The 20,890-nt window shown below is 31.6% G+C and overlaps 1 protein-coding gene across 1 annotated transcript; it reads right to left on the minus strand.

The window, feature by feature from the left end:
* Nucleotides 1-3,844: 3,844 nt before the first annotated feature.
* Nucleotides 3,845-20,835, minus strand: LOC108913357 (the record flags this gene model as incomplete). Its single annotated transcript, XM_018718906.1, has 3 exons — nt 3,845-4,133; nt 18,608-18,718; nt 20,642-20,835. Coding segments are annotated over 3 exons (471 nt in total), but the record flags the coding sequence as incomplete, so codon positions are not given.
* Nucleotides 20,836-20,890: the final 55 nt, after the last annotated feature.

Genomic DNA, 20,890 nt, shown 5'->3' on the forward strand with positions numbered 1-20,890 from the left:
TGGGTTTGATGGGGATAAGAATGTGTATTCGATGTTTGTTGACCTCAACAAAACCTTCGATTGCATCTGTCACAATGTAGGTACTTATTGATAAATTACAATTTTATAGTTGTACTCCCGAAGCACATCACTTATTCGTACCTCTGTAATAAGCAACAATCCGTGGTTCATAATAACTACAAATCAAAAACATTAAATTTGAGTTACGAAGTACCTCAAGGTTATGTTCTGGGACCACTATTATTCCTATTATGTATTAATGATTTCCCAACTTCTGTAAAGATGTGTTCACGATACTTTTCGCTGATGACACTAGCTTATCCGTAGTCAATAATGTTTCGGATAATCTGATGGTGGACATTCCAATAATCGAGGATAACGCATTACATTGGTTCACTTCAAATAACTTATGCCTAAACGCATCTAAGCAAGACCGAAAAAATGATGGTCATCTTTCGTGAAGTGGACGATGTAAACAATCCTGATGCAGTAAAATTTCTGGGAATATATTTGGATCCGAAATTGCAATGGGATAAACACTACAATAAAATCTTCAAAGGCATATATTTAATTCGCAGCTTGTTTACTGCTTATCATAGCCTTACTCACTCCCGAATATCCTATGCTATCCTGGTTTGGGGTCATTCATATATACTCCAGTGTCTTTTATACGTTAAAGAAAATGAAGAGTTGTATACCTACTGTCTGTAGCCAAATCCAGTCTCATAATACTGGAAACAAAAATGGCATAAATTTAAATTTTCATCGCTTAAGTAAAACACTAATTCAGTTTTTTATTGTATTACCAGCAACAGTACGTCATCTTAACCCTATATTATTTAAAAGCAAAATAAAACACTTTCTTTAACCAACGCATTTTATACTACGCAAGAATTTTAAAAAATTGATCTCACCCTAATATAATTAAGTTAGACGTAGTTTCGCACATTTCAGTTGCATTGTTTCAGTTTTTTCTTATAAATTAAACATTACTCATAATCTTATTTTATTATTATTTTAACATGATACGTCTTCTTTCAAACATTTTTGTTTTAACATTTGACAACCATTTATTGCTTCTACTTATACTGTTATTTTATTTCCATTTTTTTGTTCTTTGTATTCTGTACTAATTACGTGTCAACATTGCTGTACGTGTGTGTATACTGTGTTGTGTTTTATTATTTATTTTTTCCCTAAAAACTTTATACCATTCCTGTTATTCTTTTTGACGTGTGTAAACACTTTTTGTGTAAGTAACATTAATAAAAATTTATCTATCTATTATTTATCTATATATCTATTTTCCTAACCGTTTACGAGCAATCTGTGGGGAGTATAGTGAAGAATCCCTACAGTTTTAGTTTGGTTATTGTGCAAGTGTATTTACCATGACCTTTATAATCTAAGGTAATTATTTCAGATTTTTCAGATTCAAAATTATTTGAGAAAATTTGAATTTTATTCCAGGGATATGTTACGTTTCCAAAATATTCGACTTAATTAATAGTTTTTTAAATTAATCTTCCTCTGAAATACATAGAACCTGGACTTCGGTTAACGTTTTCTGAAATATATTTGAAAAAGCTTTTGGTGAAAATTCAATTCATCTGTATACATATATGTATAACATTTCGACAATTAAATTCAAGTTTTTTGTAGCTAATTAAATATATCAAAATTAATCAATTGTCAAGAAAACGTTTTGATCTTCGTAATTTCTATCCGTCTTTTATACACGTTTATTTACTGAAAATATTAATTACATTTTAATGTAATGTATTATAATGAGATATGATTACGAAGAACTAATTTTGTAGGCAGTATTGTAGGGATTAAGTAATAAAATGCCTGATATTAGTTTATTGCAAATAACAGTTAGTATTAATTGATTAATTAGAATTGTTTGGGATACTTACGGCCTTAATCCAGATAACGATTTCCTATTGCAGCAAAAAAGGCTCTTAGATGCTTATAATAAAATTAAGAAGTACCTAATAAATTTAAATAAATCTAACCTGTCTCTCAAAGAGTATTCAGTGTCAGTCAGTCCAAATACTCGAAGTAATTCAAAATGTTTGAAATAGAAACAGACGAAGGCTTTGTAGACGACTATGATGTGAGTTCGTATATGGTGGACTACATGGAGCTTAATTTAGAGGGTATTCCGGATTTGATACCAATAAAAAATCCAATAAAGACGAAGAACGTTGTGCAACTTGACGAGTTTCAAAATAATGTGAGTGCGTATACGTTGGAGTATATGCTTGCTAAATTAGAAGGTATGCCTGATCTAATACCAATAAAAAAATTAAAGAAAACGAAGAAGGTAAGACAAGTAGCCGCGTCTAAAAAGAGTAACGGAGCTCAAAGCCAGCGAAAATTACCAGAAAGCTAGTTTTCAAGTGAGGTTCTAAAAAATGTGTTGAAGGACATATTTGATAATATCTGAGACTATATTATATAAATTGTTAAAGTAACGTGTATAGTTTTATATTAACTAATGTTTTGTACTATGATAAAATATACATACATACATAGATACATAGAATGAAAGTGTTTTGTAAAAATTGATAAGGGCACATTTAATATATTATTTTATATAATTAGACTTAGTAAGATATATTAATATCTGCTACTTTTACCAAAATAAATTTATATTTATTGCTATTACAATTGTATACTGTAAGACTTTTTCCCAAAAATTTTTTTTGGGGAAACAAAAAACACGGGTCTCATAAAATTTAAAGTAGGTTAACATTCCAAAGGTCCAAAAAAAATCGACGAGGTCGATTTTTTTTTTCGTTTAACCCATACGGAAACTACCATACGTAAAACAAGTGCTAAATTTGGCACGTTTGTGCTTTAATTAAAATGTACTCATGTTTTGAAGGACTGGTTTCAACTTAACTATTTTCTAATAGTTTTTAATGTAATTTTAATAAATATTTTTTAAATTTTATTTCGTAAAATGCTAATAATATTATCTACTCTTCAAAATGTCATCATTCCAAAAATTATTTAACGAAGACAATATAGTCTGCAGGCCGTATTGAAAAGGGTTCAAACAGGCTAATCCCTTTTCCATTAAAATTGTTTACCTAATTTTTACTCCTTGTAATTACTGTAATCAAGGAATTTAGCAAAAAATTATTAACATTTGTAGGCTTTTTAATGTTTGTCTAGGGTTTTAATTAGCAATACAATACACAACTTCTTGAAAATAACCGTAGTAACAATTCGAGGAGGAGTATTCGTCTGTACTCGTCGTCTCTCAATTCCTGTCTCGCAACAGCAAATTATACATTAGGCGATATTAACTAAACACACAATAATATTATGGATATGAAAATAATAAATATCTACAGAATCATCAAAACGTCAAAAAACTTCTGTTGACAGCCAACAACTATGATATTCATTTCATGCATTTAAATAATTAAATACAAAATTTTAAATAACAAATTTGTAAAACAATGTAAAAATATCTTTAAGTATATAATATGTTGATACGTATACCACATTAGGTACGTAATTAAAATCTTAAAACAATACCTATATCGTTTCTACTTATATCAATAAAAAATACACAAAATATATCTTTACGCGGGAAATTACAATAAACCGGAACCAGTTCTATTGTGTCTAATTTCTTGGTTAATTTATTGGGGTAAAAAAAATATTAAAGTTTTTATAATAAGGCTATTAGCAATTCAGGTCGAAAACATTTTATTGTCTTCAGCTCAATTTATTGAGTGAAGAATTTATAAACGTTTGTTTGTATAACGAAATTTAAATAGACTATACAGAAAATATCAAAGTCAAAATAATTATTGAAGGGATCTGAGACTGTAACATTTTTATAATAATTATTATCATACTACAAACGAGGGTGAGTATTCTTCCCTTCACGGGTAATAAAATAAACTTCAGGAAATTCACGGTTGTAAGTTTGATGTCGAATTTTTCAATTTGCAAATTGCGAATAGTGGCCAAGGGCCATATCTATCAAAGAAAATGGACATTGCGGGAACATTTCTAAACAGTTGTCAGTTTCCTTGCCTCTTTCATGGGCCCAGTGGTAGGTGTGATGTTCATCTGGTTCTGAGGGAAGCACACGTTGCTCGGGAAACCTACGAAAAAAATTATTTCAGTTTCAAGGAAATAAAATGTAACAAGTGGTGTTATCATTACTAATTTATAAAAACATAATATACAGGGTGATTTCACTTTAAATACAGAAGCTGCAGGATTAGATTCATTATCAGAAAATAAGTAGAGTTTGTTCTATAAACTTTTTTCCTGCGCGACTTGATATTCGAAATACAGGGTGTTAAAGTTTACAGTATATATATATNTACTAATTTATAAAAACATAATATACAGGGTGATTTCACTTTAAATACAGAAGCTGCAGGATTAGATTCATTATCAGAAAATAAGTAGAGTTTGTTCTATAAACTTTTTTCCTGCGCGACTTGATATTCGAAATACAGGGTGTTAAAGTTTACAATAAAATAAATTTTTTGTGCCATATCTTCATAATGCACTGACGGAACTGAATGAAATTTACTACAGTGTTTTCACATAATTAGACCTTTCATTGAATGTAATATTAACCTTGTGGCTTTACCCAGTGGCGTGCTACTGGAGGTGCCGCCCCATTTTGTCAAGAAAAAAAATAAGCCACTGAAGTTTTTTTTTGTAAAAATAATGTTACATTCAAGTACTGTTACGTTAAATGAATGAAAAATGTTTCTTGGTGTTTTTTAATAGTTGGGATATTTGGGTTTGTTTTTACGTTTTATTGAATTTTCCCAATAAATTAATTCGTTTATTTGATAAAAACCTTCTGATTTTAACCAGTGACGTACTACTAAAGCATCCACTAACTTTTCCCAAGAGAGAATACGCCACTGGCGTTTTTTTTTGTAGAAATAATTTTATATCTGGATAAAATATCAAACTAAATAATAAAATATCATTAGCAAATAGGTCGAGTAAGTAATGAAATAACAAGTCTTACAACAAATATTGTTCAAAACGAAATCCTTCCGCATCAATATACTTTTGACATCTTCTAATCAGGCTACTTATAGATTATCGTAAAGCTTAACTGATAATGTAGACAAAAGAATAAATTTTTGTAGAAGCATTTTAAAAAATATATGACTATGTGGACTAAATTTGCGTTTTATGGTCCCCAAATAAGTAAATTAACACTTTTCATTCATTCAACGTAACAGTACCTGAATTTAACATTATTTCTACAAAAAACCGCCAGTGGTGTATTTTTTCTTCTAATTCTAATTAAGTGAATATCGTTCAGCGCAATATGTAGATATGACAGAAAATATATACAGCGCAGCGTGGTAAAAAAGTTCTGCATAAAATTCATATTTTCGTTAAACAATTTTTTTTTCGAAAAACGGTGAGACCCGTCGATTTTTATTTGATCCAGGGCATCTTGTTATGTGGGAAAAATTTTTTTTCGATAATCCACTTACGGCAGCGATGCATANTAAAAAATAAAGGGTACTTTGTGTAGAATAGTTCTATCCAAATATTCACAGTTTTTGAGATATCTCGCTTGAAAGGTTTTTCTAGTCGATATTGGCTGCTTACATTTTCTGATACTGACAGGTTATACTAATATATACTAAGCCCATTTTCTTATCAGATGTTTAGTAAGGATGACTCTTCCGAATTATGCTCCAAAAACTGGCCTGCGTTATACAGGGTGACCAAAAATGTCATGTCAAAATTGCCAATTGAAAAATTGAAAAACCTCGAATTTTTTAAATGTAACACCCTGTATATTTTCATACCACGAGATGTAGAATTAAATTCTCTACAGCTTTGCTATACCTGCTCCTATATCAAAATTCATTAGTTTTTCATGAAATCTCATTTCTATGAAAAAATGCGAAATTTACAAATAGCTTATATGTAAAAAAAACGTAGTAGGCTCCTGTCAAAGGATAATCTGTAAAATTTTCGATTCACATAAGAATTAGTAAATATGGTGTACGCCCTAGGAGAAGCTCATGGTAACTGTTTATTGGCAAGTCGTATTTACCAAGCTAATAATCCAGATTTACAAAGATATCCTCGTACAAAGTGTTTTGTAAAACTGAAGAAGAGCTTTGAAAGAACGGCAAATGCAAATTATGAGAAGACAACAAGAACACACGCATGCATTAATAAGGATAGTCAAATTGACATTTTGGGATGTGCAGTCCAAAATCCATCTACAAGTGCCAGAGAAATTAGTGATGAAGTTAGTATTTCCAAAACTGTAGTTAATAGAACGTTAAAGAAAAACCACTTCCACCCTTATCATTCTGAGCATAACCAATTCTTAACACAGCAAGATTTTCAGAAGCGAGTACAGTTTTGTCAGTGGGCAACTATAAAGCTACAACAAGATGAAACTTTTTTTTCAAAGGTGTTATTTACTGACGAGTCTTCCTTTGCCAATACTAGTCGAGAGAATTGACATAATTATCACCATTACGCCGATCATAATCCCAGATTAATAAGACAAGACTATCATCAACACCGCTTTAAAGTCAACGTTTGGGCGGGAATATGCGGAGAATATGTCATTGGACCACATTTTCTTGAAGGAAACTTAAGTGGTAATGAGTATTTGCAATTTTTACAAAACGACTTGCTCCAATTGCAGGGACATATTCCTCCGGACGACTGAAACAGTCAGTGGTTCCAACATGATGGTGCTCCTGCACATTCCACACTGGCCGTAAGTTTTCTCATTATGTAAGTTATGTAAATTCATAGAAAAACTGTTTCAGGTTAGAGAATACTTAAATGATTTGTATCCAGATAAGTGGATAGCGGTCCAATTCCATGGCCTCCCCGATCCCCAGACCCGTCTTGTCTTGATTTTCTTTTTATGGATCTATATAAAAGACAGGGTGTATGAAACTCCTCCGACAGATGTAGAAGATTTATGGGCAAAAATAAGAAATGCTTTTTTGACCGTAACTCCGGAAATGCTGCGAAATGTGTCAAGCAATTTTCGTCGTAGAATTGCTCAATGTCTAGAGAAAAATGGCAGACATTTTGAGCGGTTACCTGTTAATTACTAATTTAACTAGGTCGTTATTACTTTTGTTAGAAATGCACGATGTTAATTTACTGTTTAGGATACTGCATGCGTGTGTTCTTGTTGTCTTCTCATAATTTGCATTTGTTGTACTTTCAAACCTCTCCTTCAGTTTTACAAAACATTTTGTACGAGGATATCTTTGTAAATCTGGATTATTAGTTTGGTAAATACTTGTCAATAAACAGTTACCATGAGTTTTACTAATTATTCTATTATTTATTTACTAATTCTTCTTTAGAGTAATTCATTACACTTATTACTGTCTCTTTTCTATTAAACCTTATGGGAATCGAAAATTTTCCAGATTATCCTTTGACATGAGCCTACTACGTTATTTTACATATAAGCTATATGTAAACTTCGCATTTTTTCATAGAAATGAGATTTCAAGAAAAACTAATGAATTTTGGAATAGGAGCAGGTTTAACAAAGTTGTGGAGAATTTAATTCTGCATCTCATGGTATGCAAATATACAGGGTGTCGCATTTAAAAAATTCGAGATTTTTCAATTTTTCAATTGGCAATTTTGACATGATATTTTGGTCACCCTGAATAACGCAGGCCAGTTTTTGGAGCATGATTCGGAAGAGTCATCCTTACTAAACATCTGATAAAAAATGGGCTTAGTATATATTAGTATAACCTGTCAGTATCAGAAATGTAAGCAGCCAATATCGACTAGAAAAACCTTTCAAGCGAGATATCTCAAAAACCGTGAATATTAGAATAGAACTATTCTACACAAAGTACCCTTTATTTTTGATGTAGAATCCGAAAAAAATATAAAAAATGTGTGTTTCCATTTAAAAAACCAAAGTTGGTGTCTGGCCAGGAAAAGTGGAACACCTTGTATAGTTGAATATATTTTTAATTTGTACATTCCGAGAAATGTGGCAACACAGTAAAATGAAAAATCCATATATTCCTCATTTTAACATAGATATTGGACTTTCCCGCACTAGTGGGATACGCTGTAGGTATACGATATTCTATGCTTGTATATACTTAGTATTTTTTTACGAAAATAGAAGCATTATAAATTTCAGTCTGTGATAATGAACCTGATGAAGTCATAGCAACATGTGTTAGCGAATATTGAACAAGTAAACATATTCTTTCGAATATTGGATATGTACCGACAACATGATACAGCATTTGTTTACGTTTGACAAATATTTGGCAAGTAACAGCATCATAATATAAAGTCGGCTTAATAATTATTACAAATAACACGTCAAAGAAAGCTGTGTTGTCTATCTTCACATACTAATAAATGTTAATGATAAAAACTATGTAACGTTGTAAATTAATCAGTTTGTATAATTACATGTTAAATATCTGGACAACAATACAATAAATATTTTGTATTGAGGTGAGTCAACCCCCTTATATTGAACTGAACACGAATTTCTGAAACTACAAAAATGGTAGTTATAAAATGGAACAAAATTGTATGTAAAGACTTTTTATAACATTTCTAAAATAAATATTTAACATTATTATTTTTTCTATTATGCTCGAAAACCGGTATTTTATTAAAATAAGTATTATCAGTCTTTGTTGTAAGGTACCTAGAGAAATAAATACTTACGACATGTACGTCGATACGCAGGTAAAAACTGTGTTATAAGTCCGACAATTCAAGCAGTAACAAAAGACACGTTCGTCTTTATTTTTCTTGTGAAAGATGTAAAAACATACAGGATGTTCTGTCACAAAAATAGTTTGGTTTGTTGTTCAGTTGCTTTTCTAAGCACAGTTTTGAAATCATAAGAACATTCCTACAACTGTGATCCATGAGTTTTATTTTAAATATGAAAGCAACAAAGAATGGTAAGTAAATAAACGTGTAACTCAATTATTCGCAACCAAGATTGTACCAAAACGAACATGTTTGCATAATGTAACAGAACTAAAGCTAATTAATTTAAAACATTAAGACGTAAAAGCTACAGGTGTAAAGAACTTTTACATAAAAATCCAACATTTTAGTAAAATAAATATTTTCGCAATACATGCTACTTTCTACTATAAATATACAGGGTGTTTCATAACAGTACGTCTTTATTTAAGGGGTTGAACAGTGAGGTTCGATACCAAAAAAAAATGGTAAGAAAGTTTTCAAAATCATTTAAATCTGTTAATAAATATAACTGCCTCGTGTAAAAATGTCAGATCTATTGCCAATATAGTTTTTTTGAAAAATGATATTAAAAATTATGCTCTTTTACACAGGCTCTTATGCGAGTTGGGAAAAAACTTTTATCAAACGTGAATATTGCTCTTAAAAATGGTTAGGATCGGAAAAATAAAATTGTAATTAAAGAATTAAATATTACTAAACATTTTAAAACAATAAAAATATGTACTTACAATGTAATTATTGGGATAATGGAATGAATATATACCGTTTTGACAAATTTGAACAAACATCTGCTCCAATGAAAGTAAATATGGCAACACTGTTCGCTGTATTTAACGCTTCGACTGACGTGCTATATTTGAATAGCTCGATTATAGACTATAAAATTATTGCAGTCGAAAACATATGTAGTAATAATTTATATCGTATCGTATGGATTCTCGGTTTGGACATTTTACTTTTTTCTCATCAATCCACATTCTGTTTCATACACATTTTATATTGCTCTTCAGTCATTACTTTTCCTTTGTATCTTGGATGTTCATTCATGTTTATAGTCCAGGCGGTATCTGTTTTAAAAAGGGTATACTTGTGTAAAACGCATATGATCGGAGATTTTTGTTTTAACGGCTTCTAAATAACATCAGAAATGATAATTTTTCTATGCAAATAAAAAAAACGTGGGCTTAATTGTTATTGCAAAAAAGTATAAAAAAATAGCAAAAAAATTCATTTCATTCATTTAGGTGCTTTTAACATACGATTAATTAGAACATATGAATAATAAGTACACTATTTTATTCTAGAATTTATTGAAATAAATCTACCATAAACCTACCATATCTAACCATAAATTTGTGTTTGTAAATATTTAAAACCTTTTAAGAACTGCTGATATAAATTAGACCTCCAAAGACAGTTTTGTATATTCACTCGGCACCACTTGTGTAATATTTTCTTTTCCTAAACAAACGAAAATAACCTTCCCTGAACTTGGTCGCGGCTTTAGGTATTTTATTTTTCGTGTCTGGCGGATTCTACTCTTTTTCTCCGAGTTCTAGGCATTTCAGAAATGAAAACATTGTTTCAATTACAAGGGAGCAAAATATGGTCCTTATCAACGAAAGCNTTTTTTAAATTAAAAAATTTTCAAAATCAAATTTCTAAAAATCTAAAGCCTTTGAATACTTGAAAATTTCACCACAAAAAGAAGAGCTCTCAAGCTTTAAAATGGTTTTTGAAAAATTCAAATCGGACTATTAGGTCAGCCGTGGTGATTGTTTAAACATTTTCGCAATTTTCACGCTTATAAACAATTGTAATAATTTAATGTTTTTCAATTTTTTTTTATTTTAAAGACGAGTATTTAAAAAAAACCTGATGATCCGCCCACTATTTTCGGAGTTATAGCCCGTTAAGGTTAACCCTTATTTACAGCAAAACTATAAGAGTATAAGGGCTGTTTTCTGAATTAAGTTTGCCATTCCGAGTACTTTCCAGATATAAATTTTCTAAATTTGCAATCACGGGCGTCCCATTTAAAATGTCACTCAAATATATTTAAGACCGCGTAAAATCAATGAGGTATCAGTGGTGGAGGGAGCAAACACACAGCTACTCCGATCTGAATTCTCTAGTTCAAAAATGCTTTGAGTATTGCATTCATTGCCAAGGGCAAATGTGTAAAAATGCTTACAAAACAGTGGAAGTAGACGAGTTCGAAATCGATTTTGAAGAAGACATGTCAGAAGAAAGTGTAAGTGAACTCGGCAATCAGAGTCGTTAGAAAATGATATTTTGCAGTTGCAGGACGCGGATATCGACGACGAAATAGATTGTGATAATACAGATGAGGCATGTTAGTGAAAAATCACCAACTAATAAAAGAATTAGATTAGATTAAATATAAATAAAAATTGAAATAAATAGTTTAAAATTTGAAAAATCATGAAAAGTGTATACTGTTTATTCAAGTATCCAAAAGATTCTTATAATTTGTTATATAAATAAAAAATAAATGTTAGATAAATATTTTGAAAGTAAACGAAAAAATTTAAATTATAATTATTCACAATTTATTTTTTTTGAAATATTTTTAGAAATTTATCGTACGACTAAAAATTAATACCAATTTTCAGTTATTTATTTAAATAATTATTGTTTAAACATTTTATAATATTTAAACAAACTTACTAGTATTACCTGGTGCAACATGCAAAAATTTTGGTCGTGAATATTAACATAGTAAATAAATAAACATAATAAATTAATCATTTTTAAAGTAATTGTTTATCGGCATGTCAAAAGTCCAATAATTAATAATAAAAGGTAGTTGAAAATATGATAATTGAATTTTTTAAGTTGCGAGACATCGATTTAAAAAAAAACATCGAAATTGGTCCATTAGAAGCTGAGATAAGTAAAATTTTTCCAAGCGTCGCAGTTTTGAACTCGAGAATTCAGATCGGAGTAGATATGTGTTTGCTCCCCCCACCAAAGTACTTGGAATTTTTCAGTGTTGATACGAAATTTAAGAAAAAATGGCAATCATTTTGAACATTTATGATTGTATACTGTTATTAAATTATTGGCACGTTTTTTTACGTATGAATGAATGCTGAAAACCACATCTTGTTTAGCTTCAAATATATTTGGCACTCGATGCCTTCAAACCAACAGGAAATTAAAAAATTAAATAGCATACAGGGTTTTTTGAAAAATTGATGGTAGGTAATTCCCGGATGAATGAGGCAAAACGAATGATCAAAAATAGTTTAAAAATATTAAGAAATTTATTTGGTCCAATTTTTATGGAAAAATCCGTATTAAGTGTGGGTATATCATAAAACTTAGTGGCTTATTAACATATTACACAACATTAAAAATAATCTACTGTGTGCAACCCGTGTACGAATTATTTTTTTTATTCTTCTTCTTCTTTATCCTTTGAAAACACCTTATTTTCATCTGTATTAATAATAATGTAAGAAGGCTTTTCCGGGCTAGCGCATAAAGATTTCCCGATCTCCGATTCTTTCGGTGCTCTGAATAAAAATACCAAATGGCTTTAAAATAGATATACCTACATGGTGGCCAAATGAAAACGAAACGGAGCCATTTTCAGGAACTACGTCAAGATTGTAGAAAAACGCTCAGACTCGTCGATTTTAGATTAAAGGGGGTCATTATTTGCTGGTATTTTTGACTCCGCCACTTTCACCCCCAAGCAAGGGTAAGCATCACCCCAAAATATTTAAATGGCATTGGGGGTTGAGTAATATTTCCTTTGAAAGCTCTTACAATTCTCTTTATAAAAGACTTTAAATTTTATGATTCCGCCAAATACGAAAAAAAAATTACATTTTAAAATTTAAATTATGTTTAGTTGCTTACTTATTACTTACTTGATTAAATGTTCAAACTGATGACCGCCCGCTTCCATACAAGAATAAAGATTTTGTTCGAAACGTTCACGCACATTCCGAAGCATTTCAGGAGTGATTCGACGGCATTCGACGATTCTTTGACGCAAATCTTCCAGCGACGCTGTATATCCCCACAAAAAGAAATCAAGGGGCGATAAATCCGGTGAACGTGGAGGCCACTCAATGCTGCTTCTTCTTCCAATCCAATTCCGTAGAAAACGTTGGTCCAAATATTAACGGACAATTAACGCATAATGCGGAGGAGCACCGTCCTGTTGTAAAATCAAATGATCTTCATCATACTCTGGAACATTTTCAATAATATCAGTCAAGGCAGGGTCAATAGCGTCTTTCAGTAATTGCAAATACATTTGGTCAGTACAAATTACCAGGTACAAAAAAGGACCCAACAGCCGGTCACTGAAAATTCCAGCCCATACGTCTAATTTTTCCGGTTGCTGTGTATGCACCTCGTGAAAAACTCTTTGAATCGGTCCAATAGCGGCAATTGTGATGATTTACCGTCCCGTTCAAGAAAAAACTGCATTCATCAGAAAAACAGATGTTAAAAAGGAACTGTGGATCGTTCCCTGCTCGCCCACTCATTATTTCGCAAAATTGCAAACGGCGGTCATAATCATCCTCATGAAGTTCCCGGACTAAATGTATTTTGTATGGATGAAATTTATTCTTCTTCAAAATGGTTTGTATGCTAGTTCGATTGATCCCAGAACAGATACCAGCTGCCTCGTACTTAATGTTGGATCAAGATGAACTTGTCCCAAATCTGCAACTTCACTAGCTTCATTAACTATAAGTTTTTCAATTTCTCGTTTTTTATTGGCTACGTTCCCTATTGCTTGAAATATTTTTACTAACTCTAGAACATACTTCCTACTGACATGTCAATCTTGATGTTGTTCATTAAATAGCTGAGCTCTTCTATTCGCACATTTATTATTCATAAAGTAAAGCGAATGATATCTACCCTTTCCGCAATGGAATAAACCATAGTGTTTAATTTTCAAAAACACAATGAATCAAACTACCAACCAACGCTTCCAAATATAGAAAATAATTTGGAATCCACTAATTTTACGTTCATTGTGTGTGTATTGCATTCATTTCTGTTTTTTACAATAGTGTTTTTTTTTTACGAAAGTGATAACAAATCGCCAAAAACCAATGTAACGCAAGAAATACTAAATTTATACCATTGGCGTACTTAACTCGAATGATTGACATTTTTACCGTTACTAATTGTTTGTACATAAGTTTCAACTAGAAGAAATATTACTCAACCCCCAATGCCATTTAAATATTTTGGGGTGATGCTTACCCTTGCTTGGTGGTGAAAGTGGCGGAGTCAAAAATACCAGCAAAGAATGTCCACCTTTAATCCAAAATCGACGGGTCTAAGCGTTTTTCTACAATCTTGACGCAGTTCCTGAAAATGACTCTGTTTCGTTTTCATTTGGCCACCCTGTATACAGCAAAGCAAACTAAATTTAAGAAAGTCCATAGGTATTCTATCTAATATTTAACATGTACCTATTTTGTATTTTAATACGTAAATGTGAATACATTTCTGTAACGTTTTGTTCGCCTTATCTGACATACTACTTTAAAACAAATCACTTTTGAAATGATTTGAGAATAACCATGGAAACGCGTCATACATGCCAAACACCAATGTATAATAGACTCTTTTAGTGTGACGTCACATATTTAGGCAACCCGCAACAAATTGTCATAGTTGAAATTGTACAGACCGAATCTGATAAAAATGAACAACTTCAAATTCATTTATTTTTACATGAATTTAGAAGTATTTAAGAACAACCAACACATGTTTTGTAAAATAGCTACAAAAAACTATTGCTTTTCTTGGAGTTGTGCTGTGTCAGCGTGTTTATCGAGTGTTTTTTTTTCTTCAAGTGGTTTATTAGAGACGTATTCTTAAATCTTAACCAATAACAAACTTTTCTTGAATGATATCCTGTTGCAAGGCTACTTCGCTTACATGAAATTATATTTAATGGGCATGCTCAGTAACATTAATATAATTTTAATTTATTAATTACTATAAAAGTCAATATTGTTCTATAAATTTAAATAAATAAATTCTATAACTCTTTTAGTTTGTCACTTAGGGTTTGAAACTTCTTAAATATTTTTAATATTGCCAGCATATCGCGATATTTAAGGTCATGATAAAGAAGACATTTTTTGGCACATGTCCAAAGTATATAAGGTCGAAAATCGATGTAGTAAAAATATTGGGAAATTCTTCATGACAATGTGCACTATGGGCGTTGCCTATTATTTGGCGTATGTGACGTCACTACTAAAAAGGTGTATTGTCAGCATTGTTTATGTTCTGTCAATTAAATTTATGCCGATAAAATGTACTCAGAAGAAAATCCCGAAATTCCCGATAACATCATACAGCAAGTGGAACAAGCGAACGCAAATTTATTACCACTAAAATCCAGGTCAAGATATGAACACGAATATAAACTTTTTACTGAATGGTGAAATCTGAACAAAATCAAAACTGTAAGTGACGATATTGTTTTAGTTTACTTTGTCGAAAAAGTTAAGTCTATGAAATCTTCCACCCTATGGAACTCATTGCTAGAGTTGTTTGGCCATAAAAGAAAATGCTAACATCAACAAATATCCAAAAACTATTGCTTTCTTGAATACTATAGGATATATACCAAAAAAGTCCAAAGTTTTAACAGCAGAACAAATAACCAAATTTTTGTGTGAAGTTCCAAATGAACAATATCTACTACCAAAAGCAATTTTAGTGTATGGGATCTCTGGTGCATGTCGAAGAGATTATTTAATACGTTTAAATTTAGACGATGTGGTAGATAATGAGCGCTTTTTTGTCGTGTTTTTACGAGATGCAAAATCCCATACATCAATAAGTTTCATTATTACCAATGAAGGATGTACATTTGAGCCCTGCACACTTTATCGTAAATATGCAGCTCTACGACCCAAAAATGAACAGTGGTGGAACATCAGTGGTGTTCCGAAAATTGTTGCAGAATACCTAAAACTAGAAGATCCTAGAAAATACACCGGGCATGGACTAAGGCGTTCTTCGGCAACTGTGTTGGTGGAAAGTGGCGCTGATTTACTCATCCTGAAAAGGCACGGAGGATAGCATTCTTTCAATGTAGCAGAAGGATATACCTATAGAAGAATCCATATAAAGAAAAATTCACGAAACTATTTAACCCTTCTCACTTGCAAAATACAATAATTGTATCATTCGTTCGAGAAAATCAAAACATTTGCGAAGAGTTTGCTTCAATAACGGCAGTTTCAAAAATGAAACTATGAAAGGACTAAACCTGTGTAATAATACAAATTGCACAATAAACATAACCATTAATAACTATATAAATTAAATTAAAAATAAATTCCTATAACTGTTATGCATATGAAAATGTTCCAAGTTTCTTCCGTATGTTTTTCTGTTATATTTTGTTTTTATGTTTTCGTTTTCAAAGAAGTATAATAAAAAATATCGTTCACTACATATTCAGAAATAGATTTTTCCGTGATTTCTTCCCCAAGCATTTGTCATACGCACACGGAAAAATCCTTATTTCCAGATTCCTAACGAAATATACTATTTTAGTCGTGGAACAAAATTTCCATTCGTGAAATAAACTGAAAGTTTATACACTTGTTACACAAATAATTATTCTCATTCAGTTTTAATTTTCGTTTCGTTTAACGCTTCTATTTGTATTTCCTGTTGCAGGAACGGGCCATCCGTTCAACTAACAACATAAACACCGGCGCATCTAGGGCGAAAGAAGCGAGAAATGAAAAATCGATACGGTTTCCTTGGCAACAAAACAAATTGCGGAGATATTTCCTTTTGAAAAAGCTAATTTTTACAGGCTCGGAATCCGAGGAGTGAGCTTTTTAGACGTCAGATGGGGATAAATCAGCCGCGGCAGCCGAGAGATCTTTTTAGATTCAATGACCCCTTCGGCCTGGAATTGAGATTGGATGAAATGGAAAATTTAATTAGGATTAAAGAGGAGGATTTGCCGGGAAAGGCCAGAAGTTTTCGTAAAGCGCCTGCGGAAATGTAAGAGGCACAAAGTTTATAAAATAATAGACGTTGAATTTAAAAGAGTAAAGGTAAAAAAAGAATATTTCAAGAATCTTGAGCTACTTTTTTGTCTTAGAATGTTTAAAGTGATTTAAAATGTATCTTCTTCTCAGCTATTCTTAGGCTTACATGGAGAAAAAAATAACGATTGGCACATACTGATAAAAATTAAAAATAGTTATTTATGTTTATATCTAAAAAATATTTCTCAGAAAAATGTATCCTAATAGATTTATAAATAATCACCTAAATAAAACTCTCAGAAACATAGCGTGATAATATACGGGGTTTGTTCAGAAAATATCAGAACTTTTTGAATTACGCGCTAATGCATATATTTAATTATATGCGGTTGGCAGCATTGCATTGGTTATAACCTCCTCTGTAACCACATGTTCTTGAATTGTCGATATCTCATTTAATTTTTCGTGACATTATTACTTGAGTCCAACATGTTTGAATGTTAGTGTGCGATTTTCTGGAACAACGATGCACGTAAAATTTAGCGTGAAACTTGGTAAAACTTTCACGAAAACATTTGAACTTTTTAAACGATTTTACGGAAATGATGCTCTGGGTCGTACGCAATGTTACGAATGGTTTTCACGATTTAAAAGTGGTCGTCAGTCAATTTAAGAGTTGAAGAAGATCTTCGATCAGGAAAGCCTTCGATCTCATCTGATGAATCCTGAATCCAAGCAAATCACCGATTGATTTTCGGAGAAACTGCAGAAGGCGTTAGCATCTCAATTGGGTCATGCCATGAAATTTTAACTGAAAAATTGAACATGCATCGATTTGCAGCAAAATTTGCTCGTTTGATGACCAAACAACAGAAACAAAATCGTGTGGACGTTTGTCGGCAACTTCTTGAACAATCCAATGACAATGAAACATTCATTCAAAGGATCATATCGGGAAACGAAAGCTGGGATTACGGCTACGACATTGAAACAAAGTTCAATCATCACACTAGATTAGCAAAGGATTTCTACGTCCCAAGAAGTTAGCCTCGATCCAATGTCAAAGTGATGCTCACTGGTTTTTCGACATTAATAGAATTCTTACCACAAGGTGAATCAGTGAACCGCATTTTACAATGGTTATGTGAAAAAATTAGTAAAAAGAGAACAGAACTATTATTGCGGGATGATTCTTGCACCATGAAAATGCGTTAGCTTTGTGCCAAAAATCAAATTACTATCTCACTAATCCTGGAAAATATGATTCATGGGTAACCAATGCGGTACAAGAGTCCAGTACAAAGCTACAACTTTTGAATTTCTTAAAAAGACCTGCCCAAATTTAAACACTTTTTCTAAAGTAAAAGTGGATACATAAAACTAATACAAAACGCTTAAAGGCAATTTTACCAAAACAAATTTCAAACATCTGATAATGTATACAAAACAGCATGAAACACTGTAATAGATTTGTTTAACAAGACTAAAATTATTAAACTATCACTATATTAAACAAGTTGTTTCGGGTAATTGATAAAATTGATAAAATATGAACAACTAATCAAAATAAAACTATTTCCCAATTTAATATTCCTTTTAACAGTTACTGTCTTTTTCTATAACCTTTTGTTTGTTGCGGAATGTTATAATTCCACTTAATAATAAACTAAAAACTAGCTATATCTCTGTTTAGTACAAAAAACAACTAACAACCAACCAAAATGAGCTTATTCATTGTTTTCACTTATGTATCTACCTGAATCTTTTATTTGATTACATTTACGTTGTTCACTTACCCAAAAATGATTTTCAAAACATGATGCAAAAGGTTGTTCTCCCTCGGCAAAAATTTGTAACTAGCTTCACAAAGCGACCTCAGTATACAGGATCTTCCATCGTAGCCCATCCTAGAAATAACAAAAATTATTCACTTTAATAACCCGGAAGAAAATGGAAACCTTATTTTCCCAAACGCTTCTTTTTCCGAGATAAAACTGTATTTATCACATCAGTTTTTTTATTACCATGTCAACTACAGTAGTCTTGGAAAGCTGATATTTCACCTACTATCAACAAGCATATAGGGTGATTTACAACTTATCCAGAAAAATTGGGAATAAATGCGTCATGAACAGTGGAGTCAATATTGTAAAAAAAATTGCAAAATCCTTATAGTTTCCGAGAAAAATATTTTTCATCGCTAGGCTACTGTAGTCTCTAGCCTCATTTGCGTTATGCGCTGTACGCAATGTATTTTTTCCACGTGGCCCCAGGTGATTCCGAATAGTGTTTACATTAGTTTTTAAAGTGTCAAAAATGGCTTACGATTACAGCAATTCGTTTTAATTTATGAAGCAAGACAACATTTGTGTTAGTTCCTAGAAACTGGGTAAGCCCAAATGTGTTTACACGTCGGTGGATCAAATTTTGAGCAGATGTTGTAATATCAGGTATGTCAAATTATTTTATTAATTAAAACCACAAATAAAATTTATTAATTAATAATAATAATAGCGGGAAAAGCAATTGAATTTACTGATATAAAATGTGTGTTATGGTGAAGTAAGACAACATTTGTGTTAGTTCGAAACTGGGTAAGACGGGCTTAAATGTGTTTACACGTCGCGTCGGCGGACCAAAGTTTGAACAGTTGTTGTAACATCAGGTACGTGAAATTATTTTATTAATTAAAACCATAAATAAATTTTATTAATTAATAATAACAATAGCGGCAAAAGCAATTGAATTTGCTGGTATAAAATGTGTGTTATAAAATTTTATTTCTTTCCTTGGGAAAGAAATTCTTTAAATTTTTTGTCTGTTTGTGCTTCATGCCTTGCGCAAGGTCAGGTTTTACAGTGGACCAGTTTCCAGTGCCGGGCAGAAGATTTTTAAATCACTTTCGAACTGCCCTTTTTTTACAAAATTGTATTTGTAGTGCCCTGTACATTCAAAAATTTTTTTTGGATATGCTTTGAATCACCTTGTATACGTACATAATTACAATCGTCTGAGTAAACACAGTGTCAGAGAAATGGGGGTTTGTTTAAGGTTACCGTCAAGTAAAACATTTAGGGTTAGAATTTAAAAAATTTTATACCATCTTTCGATTACCCATTTCGGATTTTATAAAACGTGAAACTAAGACTGTCTGTTGAAAATTATATTTACAGATGAAACAACCGTGGAGTTTCCAATATTCACCACCACTGTCACTATACAAAGCATTACCAATACCATTTTAAATAAAATTTTTAGGCTATAACATGTGCAAAAGATTTCGAGGTGAATTTATACTACCACATAATTTCAGCAACAATATGAATCATCAATGTTTGAGTTTTTGGCGGATATATCCCTGCAAAGCACGAGATGCTTGTGGTATATGTACGATGGGGCTTCATCCCATTAAAACAAATTAGCAAGGTGATGGTTATTCGAACACTTTCCAGAACAAAGCCTAATACAAGTTTTTATGAAAATCTTACACCGAATGTTTTCCTTAGAATTAGAGAAACTCCAGTTTTTGCAGAAGATTATAATTACCTATGTAAGAATGTGTGCATTGGTAACTTTCGAATCTTCGTAAAATATCAGCTTTGCGAGTCAACTGTACTGGAAGTTGTAATAAGGAAACTGATTTAGTGAGAACCGTTTTATTATTTAACTTAGAAACAGAAGCGATTATAAAAAGAGCATATTTCTGTGACCTCCTTAACATTGTCCCTAAAATTATTCTAATATACTATGTTTGGGGACACTTTATGTTTAGTTTCTATTTATTTGATAATATCGTTTGTGATTATGAAAACATATAAAGATAAACATACGAATTCATAATGGTTTCCATTTTCCCGTATAAATCCCTCCTGTGTCTCCGCTTCAATAAATACTTCGTGGAGGTGTACAACTCTTTGTAATCAGTTGCATTGTCAGGTAGTTCGTACGCCAAGCCCCAGGCTATGCTCTCTGTGAATATGCCGGGCGGTATCACACCTGTCTGTGCTGTCATGCACACCGCTATCTGCAATATATTTATGGATCTTAGAAGAACAACTACTATATGATATAAAAGATAA

This window comes from Anoplophora glabripennis, unplaced genomic scaffold (genome assembly GCF_000390285.2).
Source record: "Anoplophora glabripennis isolate ALB-LARVAE unplaced genomic scaffold, Agla_2.0 scaffold843, whole genome shotgun sequence".
NCBI lineage: Eukaryota > Metazoa > Arthropoda > Insecta > Coleoptera > Cerambycidae > Anoplophora > Anoplophora glabripennis.